At 40.4% G+C, this 15,090-nt stretch overlaps 1 protein-coding gene across 7 annotated transcripts in view; it reads right to left on the reverse strand.

Annotated features, from left to right (window-relative positions):
• The window catches only part of DYM (dymeclin), a 104,590-nt gene that overhangs the window by 85,455 nt on the left and 4,045 nt on the right, over positions 1 to 15,090 (reverse strand). For all 7 annotated transcript variants that reach the window (XM_061343899.1, XM_061343901.1, XM_061343900.1 and 4 more), the window contains one exon: positions 7,056 to 7,236. In XM_061343899.1, the coding sequence (XP_061199883.1) occupies positions 7,056 to 7,195 (140 nt within the window). In that variant the 5' untranslated portion in view covers positions 7,196 to 7,236. The remainder of the gene's footprint in view (positions 1 to 7,055; positions 7,237 to 15,090) is intronic.

Below are 15,090 nucleotides of genomic sequence, written 5' to 3' on the forward strand. Positions count from 1 at the left end.
CCTTTGATACTAGAAGCATCTTTTTTCCTGATAAAAAAGTTCAACCTCTCAAACCTGTACTGTCATTTAAATGCCATTTGGGAACTCAATGCACACACCCCCACCAAAACACATGGGAATAGTAACAGAAGCCAAAGTTACCTCTTTATATTCATAAGAACAGAGAATGGTTTGGGTTGGGAGGGACTTTTAAGTTCCAACTCCCTGCCACGGGCAGGGACACCTTCCACTAGAGCAGCTTGCTCCAAGCCCCTGTGTCCAACCTGGCCTTGAACACTGCCAGGGATGGGGCAGCCACAGCTTCTCTGGGCACCCTGTGCCAGCGCCTCAGCACCCTCACAGGGAAGAGCTTCTGCCTAAGAGCTCAGCTCAGTCTCCCCTCTGGCAGGTTCAAGCCATTCCCCTTGGCCTGTCCCTACAGGCCCTTGTCCCAAGCCCCTCTCCAGCTTTCCTGCAGCCCCCTTTAGACACTGGAGCTGCTTTAAGGTCTCCCCTTCAGGAGCCTTCTCTTCTCCAGGCTGACCCGACCCAGCCCAGCTCTCTCAGCCTGTCTTCGTGTCCAACAAGAAAGAGTGAAAATTTTGGGGTATTTATCATATGTACAGACAGTGATTATTAACTAAGTAAAATGTAATATTGGAATAGTATTTAGACTGTCTTGCTGAAATTGCTCTTCTATCATTTCACAATTGATCTTACATAATTTTTTTTAATTTTTACTTTTGTTGAGATTTAATCACTTTGTATTTGTAGTTACTGATCACAGCACGTGCAGCTTCTTCATCACAATTTCAGTTTTATGTAAAAAAGTACATTTTCAGTAAAGGTGAGGAAGAAAGTTAATTTAAGCAGTCTATTGCACAGAAAAATATAAAAAGTCATCTTCTTCACTGACTGCAGATTTTTATTTCTGGTTTCACACTACCAAAAAGCTTGGTTCCGAGGTAGCTATTTCAGGTTATATTGTAAAAAAACTGTAACTTCCCAAAAGAAGAGAAAGGGGAGAAAAATAAAATACAAAGAAGGAGAAAAATAAAATAAAATCAGTGAAATTATTTTAGAGTGGTTGCATTCAGTTGCCTAACTTTCAATTTACTAACTGTGGACTAATCAGTCTACATACTTCAGCAAACCTGTAACTCATAAACGACAAGCAAAGCTGCTTCCTGACAGCAGTCATTTTTGAAGAATATGGTTTTCTCTGCTTTTATGTTACAGGTATCACAATACAGGTTTCAAAGTGTCAGTGACTACTGTTAAGAGTGTTGTAACACGGCAAGAGAAAGTATTCTTCACAGAAACTGAAATGACAAACATACCTAAACCATGCCACCCTTATCACGGTAAGAATAAGGCCCAACCCTTAAGAATAAGGCCCAAGAAACAAATTCCCCATAAAACAGAAGAAAAAGAAAAAAACAAAGGAATGTTTTTTTTTCTTCTCAGTACAGCTTTTTTCTCTGCCATTGAATATAAAATTCAAGAATCAGCCCATTCAGTAAATCCATACTGTGGCAGTTCTGACTTTAAGGGACTAGTTAGAGGAAAGATGTCAGAACATAAAGCTGCATATAATTTATTGTACCAATTTCAAATTGTATATCAAGGCATCATAAAAGTTACTCATTTTTATGTCTTCCCATTAAAGGCTTATGCCCACTGTTCTTAAACCAGTAACTCATTAATAACTCCAGGGAAGGAACAAAGTGGAACAGTAAATATTACAATAGCACATGATTTTCAGCAAGTTCTGTGTTAGTTAACTCTGGTTTAAGTTTTCCACCAGGAAAGAACTGTAACTAACACCACCACTAAGGAGGATGTGGATTCTTGGTAGCAACTCACTGGAGAGTCAGACAAACAAAAAGGTCTGCCTAAACGGATTGCTAAGACTCCAAAGTAAACCTCACAGCTTTTGCTCATAATAACCAAAAAAATCATCTAGAAAAGCTGTATTTTATTTTTTCCAATATCCAAACACTACTCAGATTGGTAAGTCACCCACCTGAAATGCAGGAAGTGGCAGATTTAAGAGATTTTACACAATTTTAATTCAGTTCCCATGAATCTGTTCTGTGCAACATATAAAGAACCATAAAGAAAAGAAAAACAACACTCAGGAGTGTGAATTTAGACCACAAAGAATTTCCTAACGGATGAAACCAGAAATTTCTCAGCAGACACACCTGTAGCCCAAGAGGGTTTTACCTTCTCAGCATCCACAACCTGCTTTACAGAACAGGGTATCACAATACACCTTTTACAATGAAAAGCATCAGGCAACTCAAAACTGAATTGCTGATAGCGTTTCCTTATACTATCACTTGTGCATATATATACACATATATATACTACTTATCACTTGTGCATATATATATATATATATAACTTATCTCTTATGACTCCTAAATTGTGTAAGGCTGCAATGGCTTTATCTGCCAAACACCAGAGGCTGGCTCTGGCTGTTACCATCACTCACGCAAGGGGAGTCACAGGCAGTGAGCAGGGATTCGCTGTCAGCTCATTTCTAACTGCTGATGGCTGATTCATCATCAGGGTTTGTGAATGCACAGACCAGAACTACACCCACTTAATATTCTGTCTTACTATGTGCTTAACTACTAAGAAAATCAACATTATGAGAGGAAGAACAAACAGCCCAGAAAAGCAGAATATTACAGCCAGCTCTGCTTTGATCACGCACTTTCACGTTCATTTTTGGATGGAACAGCAGGTTTAAACAATCCCACGTTTTAACCCAACAGTCTGCTGTGCCCCAAAAATCAATCTCTCATTGTGCCAGGATTGTTTTGTGGTGCCATGCTATGAATCACTCTAGAGAATTAACTTGGCTGAAAAAATATACTTCTTTTTGCTCTGTTGTTTTTTAGACAGATTAGTTTCTTATTAAACCCATGGCAGACCTGAATAAATACTGGAAGGGACAGTGAAAGGGCAGGAGTGCCTTGAATCAGTGCTGCTGACAGAGACACAGCAACTCCACAGTTAGCAGAACTGGTATTTGGCAAACTTCATTCCCCCCTGCAAACTACCTTGCGTTCTTCACAGAAACAGATGAAAAAGCTAACTGGACTGAAAAAAATAAATCTAGTAAAGAAGATGTGGCTGAGTAAATAAGTAATACTAAAGACCTATACATGGAACCACAGAGATTAACACACATAATCAGGTATGGATGGGGAGACAAAGCAAAGAGAGAGAATCAGGCTGATTAGAAATGGGTAGGTAGAGGAAGAGATGAACCAAACTGAAAGGGGAAAGTACTAAAAGCAAAATAATGACAAAGAAAGGAAAGAGTATAAAGTGCTGAGGAAAGCAAAGCATAACAAAATGAGGACAGACATTAGAGCAAGGAAAGCAGTGTCATTAAAAATGCCATCAGATACGTTATCACACTTTCATCCTTCTCACATTAGGAAACCAGTAATTCACCAACTACCAAACCAAGGCCCTAGGCTTCGGATTCTGGGGATTAAAAGACTATTGTTCCTCAGAAGATCCAACTCTCAGTCTGCAGTCCGAAATATCTGCCTTTGGCAGCTGTACCTGGACTAATTCAGAACAGATTCCATAAAGAAAAGAACTATCCACACATTCAAAAGGGAGAAAGCATGCACTGGAGAGTGTTAAAAATCTTACACTGATTCACACTGACCACTTTACACTTACTTACACACTGATGCAGGCTTCCCTTCAATGTATCACAAGCACCCTTTCACATTCCTTGCAGACACCAGCTCCTTGCCATGGGCAAGGTTACCTGACAGCAAGGTGAATCTGTTGGGCATCAGTTGCTGAAAGGATGCAATCTACCCTGGCCCCACCACCTCCCAAATATTACTGAGTTTTCAATGGTGGTTTTTTTGTTGCTCGTTGCTTTCTCTGCTACTGTGAACGTTCCTACTACCTTCTCATAGAATCCTAGAATAGTTTGGGCTGGAAAGGACTGGAAGATCACCTAGTTCCAACCCCCCTGCCAGGGGCAGGGACACCTCACACTAAACCATGCCACCCAAGGCTCTGTCCAACCTGGCCTTGAACACTGCCAGGGATGGAGCATTTACCACTTCTTTGTGCAACCTGTTCCAGTGCCTCACCAACCTCACAGTAAGGAACTTCTTCCTTTTATCTAACCTGAACTTGCCCTGTTTCAGTTTAAGCCCATTTCCCCTTGTCCTATAACTACACTCCCTGACAAAGAGTCCCTCTCTGGCATCCTTGTAGGCCCCCTTCAGATACTGGAAGACTGCTCTGAGTATGTTTTTCTCCTTCTCTTTCCCTATAGTACTGTCATACGTAGAACAGAAGTATGTCCAAAGCAACACCCAGAGAATACAAGCCTCTTCTCCCTGGGGAATCCGATCAGTCCCCTCTTTGCAAAAGTCTGAGGAAGCTGGATAGATCTTTAACTCTTGAGTACCACCAATTAACTCCAGGAAAACAACATACAACATTTATATGATTCCTAATAACATTTGCCAACAGTCCCTAATTTTGCAACACACAACTAAAAGAAGTGTAATTTGAAAACAGGATAAAACTTTAAAATTAATCAGTCCTGTTTGATAGTGAAAACCAGCTCCTTTCCACAACAGTCACAAACTGCCACCTTGCTGCTGTCAGAAGTGTGACCTGTGCTCAAGCCTCATTAAAAAAAAAACCGGAATTAAACTGAAATCTTGTGAAATATCAATCTTGAAAATGAACATTGACCTCTATTGTTCTGTTGCTGCAGGCAAGGTTAGCTGATTTAAACAATGGCTGAGGGAGCTGTGCAGCCAACATCACCCAGCATCATTTGTCAAATTGCTCTTTCAGGTAGATGCAACTTAATGGAAAATTTCTGTTTCCTTTCAATTAAGCTGCACAAAAGATGCCTCTTACAATAATTCTCTTCTAACTGCTAGATAAGAGCACCACCTGGTGGTCAGACAATTAAACATGCTTTTGGATCCGGTTTTTTTGTTTGCTTTGGGGTTTTGGTATTGGTGGGGTTTTTGGGGGGTGATGGGACTGCTTTGGGTTGGTTTTTTTTAAGCAAAACTACTCTGTATTGGATCTACCTCCATGAGGTAGGCACAGAAAAGCTGTAAAGCAAGCTAGGAAAAATTACTTTGGTGGGTGAGAGAAACGCAGAACAACTGAAAGGAATTGCTGGGGGTTTATATATAACTATTTCCTCTTAAAAACAAAACTATATAGTACTATACGGCTTCTTGGAATATTTTCCATCTTCAATAATCATCATATTGTCCTAGAATGGTTTCGGGGTTGGAATGGATCTTAAAGCTCATCCAGTTCCAACCCTCTGCAACAGGAGGTGTACCTTCCACCAAGTCATGCTGCTCCAAAGCCTGCCTTGAACACTGCCAGGGACGGGGCAGCCACAGCTTCTCTGGCATCCTGTGCCAGCGCCTCAGCACCCTCACAGTAAATTTTGCTCATTATGGGTATGCTATAATTAGTTCTTATGTCTTCAGGGATCCTGGAGAACAACTGCTCCCTCACACACCAACAGTTACATACTGCCCCCTACCAGCATCACAACCCTTTCACAACTCTGCACCTTCCTGCTGATATGCTATTCTCCCCATGCAGAAGCCAAAACCCTTCCTCCTCCTCAGTCTTTACAAAAATAAGGCCTAGTATGTGCCTTCTGGCTGTTTACCTTAACCATTTCCCTCCCAGTTGTGTGAACTTTCACTTACAGGCACTCAGAAGAAGACATCAAATTATCTACCAGATCTGTGTTAGAAAGATAAATGTGGGTCTTTCTTTGCCTTTCAGAAGGTACTTTGCAAAAGACAGAGCACAGAGGCAAGTCAGATAACATGTAAGCTATACCTCACTAGAAATCCTATTCCATTCAATCACTAATTTACATTCAAGATTTGAGACCTCATGGATCTGCACTAGTTTTTCACCTTCCGAATAAAAAAAAAAACCCTAAACCAACCAACCTTTGACTGGCATTTTCGCAAGAGCTCTGTTTAACAACAAAAATAAATCACAGAATCATAAATAATAAACAAAAGATGACAATAAAATTTGCCAAAACACCTCTCAAACATATTTCAAGTTTCTTAAAGACTGAAAGTGTTCCCCATTTTAGCACTCACACACTGTGGCCTATTTAAACCTACACAAATGTGTTTAGCTGTAGTCTGCTGTGACTCTGTATGAAAAGGCTAGGTCCTTTGCAAGGAAATACTGCTAATAAAACAGGGTAAATAAGACATTCACTTGACAGAAAAGTGTCAGATGATACTGTAAACTAAAAAACAGTTTAGGTACTATTTAGAAGTATTAAGTAACACCAGATTGTCCTTGTGAGACCGATAATCATCCACCAGGCCAACGAATTTAGTCAAGGACTTGCGTTAACATAAATCACAAGGACTTACATTCTGCATCTCTGGAGATATGCTATGGATCCTCTCAAAAGTATTAGTTCTGTTTATACCCACACCACTTGCTAGAGTGAAAAGACATGCAGAACTTCAATTTCAAATATTTAGAAAATACAAAAGACCTGGAGACAAGTTCCAAGCTTCTTTTTAAAATGTAAGAGAGAAGGGGGGAAAAAAAGGTATACAGACTAAGAAACTTAACAGCTAACATACAGCTAAGACATGCAAGAAGTAGAATTCACTGTAAGTTGAGAGGAAACATCACACACTGGAATCTTCATTAACTCCAGAGAATTCCTCAAAGAAAGGTAAAAGCGAGGAACACAAACCAACCAAAAAGAACCAACCAAAAGAAAAAGCCACCCCCAACACTACAGACCCTACTTCTGATCTTTGCCAGCTACCAGGAGCATGAACAGCAGTTACAGCTATTACAAAGAAAGGCAACCACAGGAATGGAAGAGGTGGTGGAAAGAGTTAGAAACAGCTGTCTATTTTACCTAGGCATTTATAGCTCCCTACCTAAAACAGGAATAATTAACATAACCCATTCATTTGCTTTCAGACTTCTCAATTCTGTAACTATATTATCAAAGTTCAGTTCCCCAACAAGCACCCTCTTACCTGTTCGTTGGAGTGGTAAAGCTAAAAGACAGCAGCTGATTCCAGAACGGGTCATTCTCAGAGATGGGCTCTGCACCTGATAACTTTTTTAAGTACTCATTTTCTGGAAGCTCACTGATGCTGCTGCTATTTGCTCCCATCTTCTTTGTTTGGCAAATAGGTGTCTAAATCTTCATTTCTTCTAGAAAAAAAAAAAAGAGGAACATTTAAAGTCTTGTGTACAAATACAGAATAGACAGACCCAGAATTAGTAAAGCTTTAGTTCACAACTTTGAACAATTACTGAAATGTAGAAAATAGGCATACAGGAAGATAGTATTAAAAGATTTTCTTTCAAAGAACTTGGGACAACACCACCTCCAGCCAACGAAACTAAAAGTTACTGTGCTACATACTTCAGTCATCATCTCACTTAGATTTTCATAAATCACACGGCAGTAACAGTGTCACACTTGTACCAATACGAAGGCTGCTACCACTGGGGAAAAACTCAAGGAATTCACAATTTAAACAGAGGTGTCAAGTCAACAAACTGTTCAAAAAATGTATTTTCCAACTGAATATACCTAGATAGAATATTACTCCTGTTGCCAAGAACAGGAGTCCATCATGCAGCTAATTTCTGCATGCCATCAATGATCCACACCTTGAAAGCAGCCACCTTGCTGGAACAAGCACAGTGGTTACCATGCTACACAGTAAATTTGAATTAAGTGAGGAAAGGTACTACTGAACCTCTTGATATTTGCAAAATAACATGGTTGGTTCCAGCCAACTACTTCAATGGGGGAAAGCTAAAAAATGAACACATCAGAAACAACTGCTTTTTGAAGAAACACTGAACAAGTCGGCAGGGATATGCTCCAAAACATCTTTTCATTACTTGCTGTGCTGCACTGGATCTGTGTGAAGAATGAAAAGACTTCAATTCTTCATGCTGCTTATCAGCACTTCATAAACAATTTAATTAAAGAAAATAAAAACACCACGATGCAATTAACTATGTGTCAGGGATGCTCCTAAGCATCTTAAACCTTTCCAGGACATCAGCTTTAATAATCTCCCACCTTTTGAGGGGAAATAACAGTGACCAATAGCATTATAAGTTTGTATTTAAAAAAACACCCCCATCAAGATAAAAATGCTGTGCAACACATTACTGTGAAATATTCACTCCTCAGCTGGCATAAGACAGAAGAACAGAGACAGCTATATCAGAAGCAGCAACACCTCCCTTGGTCTCAATAGGATTTGTTCCAAGAATTACCCCAGCACTGATTCTCTCAGACCTGTATTTGCAGAAGCAATTACTTCCAGAAAAGAGCATTCTAACAGCAGTTTATATGAACATAGATCAGTACAAAAACAAAGAGAACTGACTATAAAGAAAAAGAGATGCCATGAAAAGCTGCAATCACAGAATCATAGAATAGTTTGGTTTGGAAGAGACATTCAAAGGTCATTTGGTCCAAACCCCCTGCAATGAGCACAGACATCTTCAACTAGATGAGATGTCTGCAGCCATCTGAAAGGCTACCTGAAGAACTTATATCAAGATTTAGAGGGAATGCACAATACCCAAGTATTTCAGAAACAAGAAAGTGCCAGCACAGATGGAGAGTAGAATACAGAATACTTAATACTATTAAGTAATAAAGAGGTATTTAAAAGCTGACACCACACAAAAATGAGGAAAATGTTTATTATTTTCTAAATTTTGTTTGCAGGGGACACTATAGGCTAGGAAAATACCACTCCAAGCTCCTCCCCCTTCATTCTAAGGCTCCATCCTCCACTATCACTATTCACTGCTCGAGGAGACACTGAAATAAAACTTTACACTGAACCAGGATATCTGTTCTTACTCCTACTCCACTGCTGTAACTCTGTTATCATTCACCCAGGGAGCTCCTGTTTTATAACGCAATTTAGTTTCTACCACTTCCCTTTATATCTGACCAATTGAGAGAGATACAATGACCTTATAACCTTTTATATGTCTCATATAGCAAAAAAACTCTGACAATACTGTCTATAGCATTTGCAGAAGTCATTTTTGCCATAAAGACTACCTGCAGGAAGAGAAATATAAAAGCAGCCTAAGAGTAAAAAAGGAAGTTGGTGCCAGGGAATTCTGTGGAGAAGCAATAAAGGGTTATAAAATGTAATTAGTTTAAGAGGATTTACAGAACTTTGGTTGAATGCTTACTCACACAACAGAATGAATGCATCTGACCTACACACAAGTTTTGCTGCCTCACAGAAAAAGACCAACACTCAGTGTACGCTACCTTTGAAACAAAGCCAACGAATACTGAAGCAATAGAATAACGAGGAGAAACCAAATTTTTCATAATATCAGGGAATACTGGATCATCACTTAGAAGCAGAACCAAGGTTCAGCTTGTGCATGAGCATATCAGCTCTGCAGCCCCTGGCTTGCACTTGTCCAACCGCTGCAGAAGCAAACACCAGTGCCACTAGCCCTGGACCCATACTTTGGCTCAAGTCCCCTCTCAGCACCTTTGAATAATTTAAAGGTCTGGGGAGACCTTAGAGCAGCTCCAGTGCCTAAAGGGGCTGCAGGAAACCTGGAGAGGGGCTTGGGACAAGGGCCTGTAGGGACAGGCCAAGGGGAATGGCTTGAACCTGCCCGAGGGGAGACTGAGCTGAGCTCTTAGGCAGAAGCTCTTCCCTGTGAGGGTGCTGAGGCGCTGGCACAGGGTGCCCAGAGAAGCTGTGGCTGCCCCATCCCTGGCAGTGCTCAAGGCCAGGTTGGACACAGGGGCTTGGAGCAAGCTGCTCTCTGTGGCAGGGGCTGGAACTGGATGAGCTTGAAGGTCCCTTCAACCCAAACCACTCTGTGGTTCTATGAAATTAAGGCATAGAAAAAGCGAGGCTATTCCACCAGGTCACAACAATTTGTACCTAATCCTCACTTATCCGTGATTTTCATACAATCAAGGCCCCACCACACAGCAAGGCAAGGCAAGCGGATCCCAAAGCCACTTCAGAAGACCAAGTGGAACAGCTTCTGCTTAGTCATGTGCTGAAGCAGGACAGCCACACTAAGCACCAAATAACAGGAAACCCCCGTTGTCCTGAATTCAGCTCTCCTTCTTAGCAGCTGGTGCTTAAACTACGACACCCATGCACTCCAAAAAAGTCAGTTCCAACCCTAGAAGTAAATTACGAATGAAATCTAAATTTTTTTTCTGGAAATACATTGAAAAAAAGAAAGAAAAAAAAGCATGGTTCACCAAAATAAATAAATAATTAAAGTCATCTTTTGAGAAGCATTAACCTATTTTTTCCTTAAGAAAAAAAGACAATTTATTAGCAAGTCATTTGGTTTAACATAGTATTATTACTTATACATATCACAACTGTTTCTTTCTAAATAAACTGGGAACACCTCCAAAGAATCACAGTTTTGTCTACAACTGACATGCTTTATTAAACCCAACACCTTTTCAGTCCTAGAACTTGGCTCTGTGCTGTAGCAGCAGACCCTTCAGAGTAAACACAAGGAAGTTTGTTTCACACAAGGACTCATCCCAAACTCAAACAGCTATGGGTAGATAGAAATCCTGAGTTTACTGTTCCTTCTAAAGGATTTTAATATCAATTATTAACAGTGTTTACAAGAACACCATTTTTCCCTCTTCAAGTTGAAAGCAATTCAGCAGTACATACATGCTGTGTTTGAGCCCATGACTCAAGGTACAGCATGTGTACTGCTGATCCTGGAAAAAAACTTGTCACGCTCTCTAAACCTTCTAATTAAATAATTTTAGGTAAGTAATTATGGGTCCACCAGGTAATAGATCTCCTACTGGTCTCACAACTTAACTCCCAATGTTGACATTTTGCTAATCGCCCCCTTCCAAAGCTATCCTCACCGCGGGCATGTGGCTGAGTCTGCAGACAACCTGAATAATGAAGATTATATACAGCTGTGGTTTGCTGTTTTGGGGTTTTATGTTTGGTTGGTTTGGTTTTTGTGGTTTGGTTTAAGTTAGTACTTTAAGGCGTAAGAATTTGAGGCAGGCATGCAGATGACTTTACCATCTGAGATCTGATTTGTAGGTTGGGTCTTTAGCACAACCATATTAAAATAAATTAAGTGATGCTATTATACATTTGAAAACCTAAAAAATTTCATTTCCACACATAACAGCACTTGGCTACCTTCATAGTTTGCTGCTTTATAAACTAAAATTAATGGACATTGTTCTCCTTTCCAGCAAAGCAGCCAATGCCACTGTAAAGATGAGAACATTTGAGATGTAATGCTGCTTATTCAAGTATTACCAAAGCAGCTGCACTGAGGCTTTTGGCCGATCCCTATTTGCTTCCAAGAACTTCAGGTTTCACACCATTTTTCACCCATAAGACATTAAAACGTCTCAAAAAATCCTAACATAAAACTTCCCCCACAGTTATAAGATTACTGCAATATATATATAATGCTCTCAACACAATGGAAGCTACACTGACGGTAGGCATTATTCAGCTCCAATATTTTAATTTTACTGTCCACACAATATATTTGAATTCTGTCTACTCATTTATATGACAATAATATTTATACCTGAACCCAGGACAATACCTAAGGATCAAATGCTTTTGTGTACAACACATACCTACACGACTAATAAACAGGTAACAGCATCATAAGATAAAGAACAGTCTGACAAAACCTTAAGCTACATCTTGCAGATCTATATTCACGTGCAGGGTCAGAGTTACCTGTCTACAGGAGCTGTGCAGCCCTCAGGTTTGTTCATGGGAAGCACCTGTTTAATTTCTTTTACCCTGCTTTACTAGACCAGGGAAAGCTGCATTAAACCAGAAGCCCTGCTTCTTTTGACGCCTTTATCAAGCTCCTCAAACCCAGCAAACCAGCTTTTGCAACTCACTAGCCCATTTCTGTATTCTCAAATGAGTGATTTATTCCTATTAAAATATTCCCATTTCCAGGCAAGACAAAATATCTCAAATGATCTCCAGGCCCACTGAAAGAGAGGCAATCAAACTGAAAACAGGAGATCGGATAACTCCAAACCTGCATGTACTGCTTTAATCCTCACCCCCTTGCACCTTGGCTTTGCCAATCCTTTGCCGTGTTTCATCACATCCCAGAGACTGCAGAAACTTTCTGATGAAAGAGATGTTATTTCTATCCACCAGTGAAGCAACACAGCCCTCTGGGACACAAAAGAAATCACAGGATCACAGAATCCCAGACTGGGTTGGGTTGGAAAGGACCTTATTGCTCATCCAGCTTCAACCCCTGCCACAGGCAGGGACACTTTCCACTACAACAGGTTGCTCCAAGCCCCTGTGTCCAACCTGGCCTTGAACACTGCCAGGGATGGGGCAGCCACAGCTTCTCTGGGCACCCTGTGCCAGCGCCTCAGCACCCTCACAGGGAAGAGCTTCTGCCTAATGCCTGGAAGCTTCTCTATAGTGTCCCTGGAGCCTTCTCTTCTCCAGGCTGAACCAGACCAGCTCTCTCAGCCTGGCTCCAGAGCTGAGCTGCTCCAACCTCCGTGGCCTCCTCTGAACTTGCTCCAACAGCTCCTATTAAATGAACATGGATACTGGAAAACCAAAGAGATTTGATACCAGCAGCTAAACTAGAGCTTCTCTTCCCTAAATCATCTGTAGTTGCTTCCTGCCCACTTCCAGAAAAGAAGGCAACAGTCAACAGACCCTATAATTTAAATGTCAGTTAACTCACTGAAGTATGCATGTAAGTATCTGAAAAGCAAAGTGACACTGCTCCCTCCCTTAAAAGGGATGGCTTTGCAGCTTTCCTTGCATACAAAGTGCTTATTCCACTGTACCTGCTTGGGGAATTGTTTTGGTGTTGTTAGTGAGGTTGGGGAAAAAGAACATGCAACAAGAGATGTGACTTGATCTTTCTTCATACATAAAAAGCAGTCATACCAATATTTCACTCACAACAAGAGATCATTCATACCCCAAAATGAGGTACAAAAGCATATGAATTTGGGGTTTACCAATTAAATTGGTAACATTTTGCTAAACAAAAGTGATAGTGCAGAAATACACGGCAATAAGCATTCGTGCCTGTAACAGGAGCTTGAGGGGGGAAGGAAAAATCTTCACAACCCTCAGAATTCAGGAAATTTTGCCTTTTTGAATTAGAGAAAAGCACTGAAACAATCTCTGCTTTTAAAGCATGTTAATGAGTCAAAATATTTGAGCTAAAACTTAACGCCTGGCAATCATCAAATGCAGTCAATCCACTACTAAGAATTCATGTTCTTTTATATGCCAGCCACTTACAACCGAGCAGCTTGGGAGATTTCAGGGCACAATTAATGCATCCTTCATGACTACAAATTAAAAACGCTTCCTACTGATTTTAAGTTAATGACTATTGCAGGAAAGACTGTGCTCATTTTACTTTTCACTGTACTGACTCATAATTTTCCTCCCCTTTTCTGCTGCATGTTTGGCAACCACTCCTTTCACCAGTTCCCTCTACCCATACGCCTTTATCTTACAGACTGAAAGTGTTCAGACACATACAGTGACCCCCCAAAAAAGAGAAAAAATAAATACCTGTCAAGATATTGTTCAAATTGTCTATTTGACCAATATCTAGAAATATCCCTATTTTCCCTCTACCCACTATTTTTTAGGCTCTATCAAGTTTGATAGTTACTGTCTGAGGTCATGAAAGTCTCCATTATGTCTATGATCTTTTAAAACACATTTTTCTGCACCACAGGACACTAACCATTCACCACGTACCAAAGCGTGTTTCCTTAAAGCTCAACACCTGAGGACAGATGTACTTTTGGACAGCAGTTAATATATACAACACAATTATGAAGTGCTCCACACAATGCTTAAGTACAAGAAAAATAAAGAAAATGCCATGTTCAGGTCTTTAGGTAGCTCTCAATAAAAATCATCTGACTTGACCACTCTTTAGTCTGCTGGATGAACAAACACAGTATTTTTTTTTTCATCGTTCTGTAACTTGTTCTAGTGCCTTCCTCTTCTGCAGCAAGAGCAGCACTGCAGTGACATTAGCGTGGTCCTTACGGGTTCCACTGAAGCCTAAAGAGTCTTGCACATAGCAGAAGTGATTAATCTTGATAGATTTACTGCAGGCAAAGAAGGCCACTCATAGGGAAGGCGAACAGCAGCTGCAAAAACCAGTGATGATGCTGTGTTTTCTGCTCCAGTTCCTTTCCCACATCATTTTATGTAGGAGTCAGTCATCAATAAAAGCCTAATTCTGAAGAGCACAATCTGCTCGCTTCACATCCCACCTACAGGACAGTTTTTCTGCTCACAGCTGAAGAAGGGATTTTTCAAGACCCTTTTGGTTAGGTGTATTTCAAGCAGAAGAAATGGGATATGAGCAGGAGAAATGGGATCTTGTGGTTGCTGACCAAACTGCTCAACAACAGATGGTACAAATCACCTTTGTCTTTGCCAGTTCACCCTATGGTAATCTCAGAGTTTGCCAGAAAGTGTTCTGGAAAGGAGGTGACAGAAAAATGAAAACCTAAATTCTATAAATGAGACTAATATGTACATCTTATGTATCTTCCCAGTGCCATCTCAGGAGCCTAATACATATTTTCCATATAATCACTAAGCAACAGGTTACTGTTACGGTGATCAAATCTCCTGATTTCAATCACTAAGGAAATGCCTGTTTACTAATCTCAAAACAGCTTATTTCAGATGTACTATTGTCACTATCACTGGTTACCTTCAGAGTCTTGTCCCCAAATGGGACTACTGACTCACAGGGGAGAACTACCATCAAAACGTTGCCCAAACTGCCTTTCTCTGAAGTTATACAAGATCCAAAATAACTTGACATAAAAATGCCATTCCTTCTTACTGCTCCAGCCTTGTGCCTGAGAACAAGAACATCTGAAACACACTGCTGTAAGAAATATGAAATTGTTACATTATGGCTCTGGTCACCAATAAGGAAATATATGTGATAAATAATAATCTTGTTTTGAAGACCTAA

Source organism: Neopsephotus bourkii, unplaced genomic scaffold (assembly GCF_033783945.1).
Source record: "Neopsephotus bourkii isolate Nb327-2 ecotype Australia unplaced genomic scaffold, CSIRO-AGI_Nbou_v1 NB_1829, whole genome shotgun sequence".
Lineage (NCBI taxonomy): Eukaryota > Metazoa > Chordata > Aves > Psittaciformes > Psittacidae > Neopsephotus > Neopsephotus bourkii.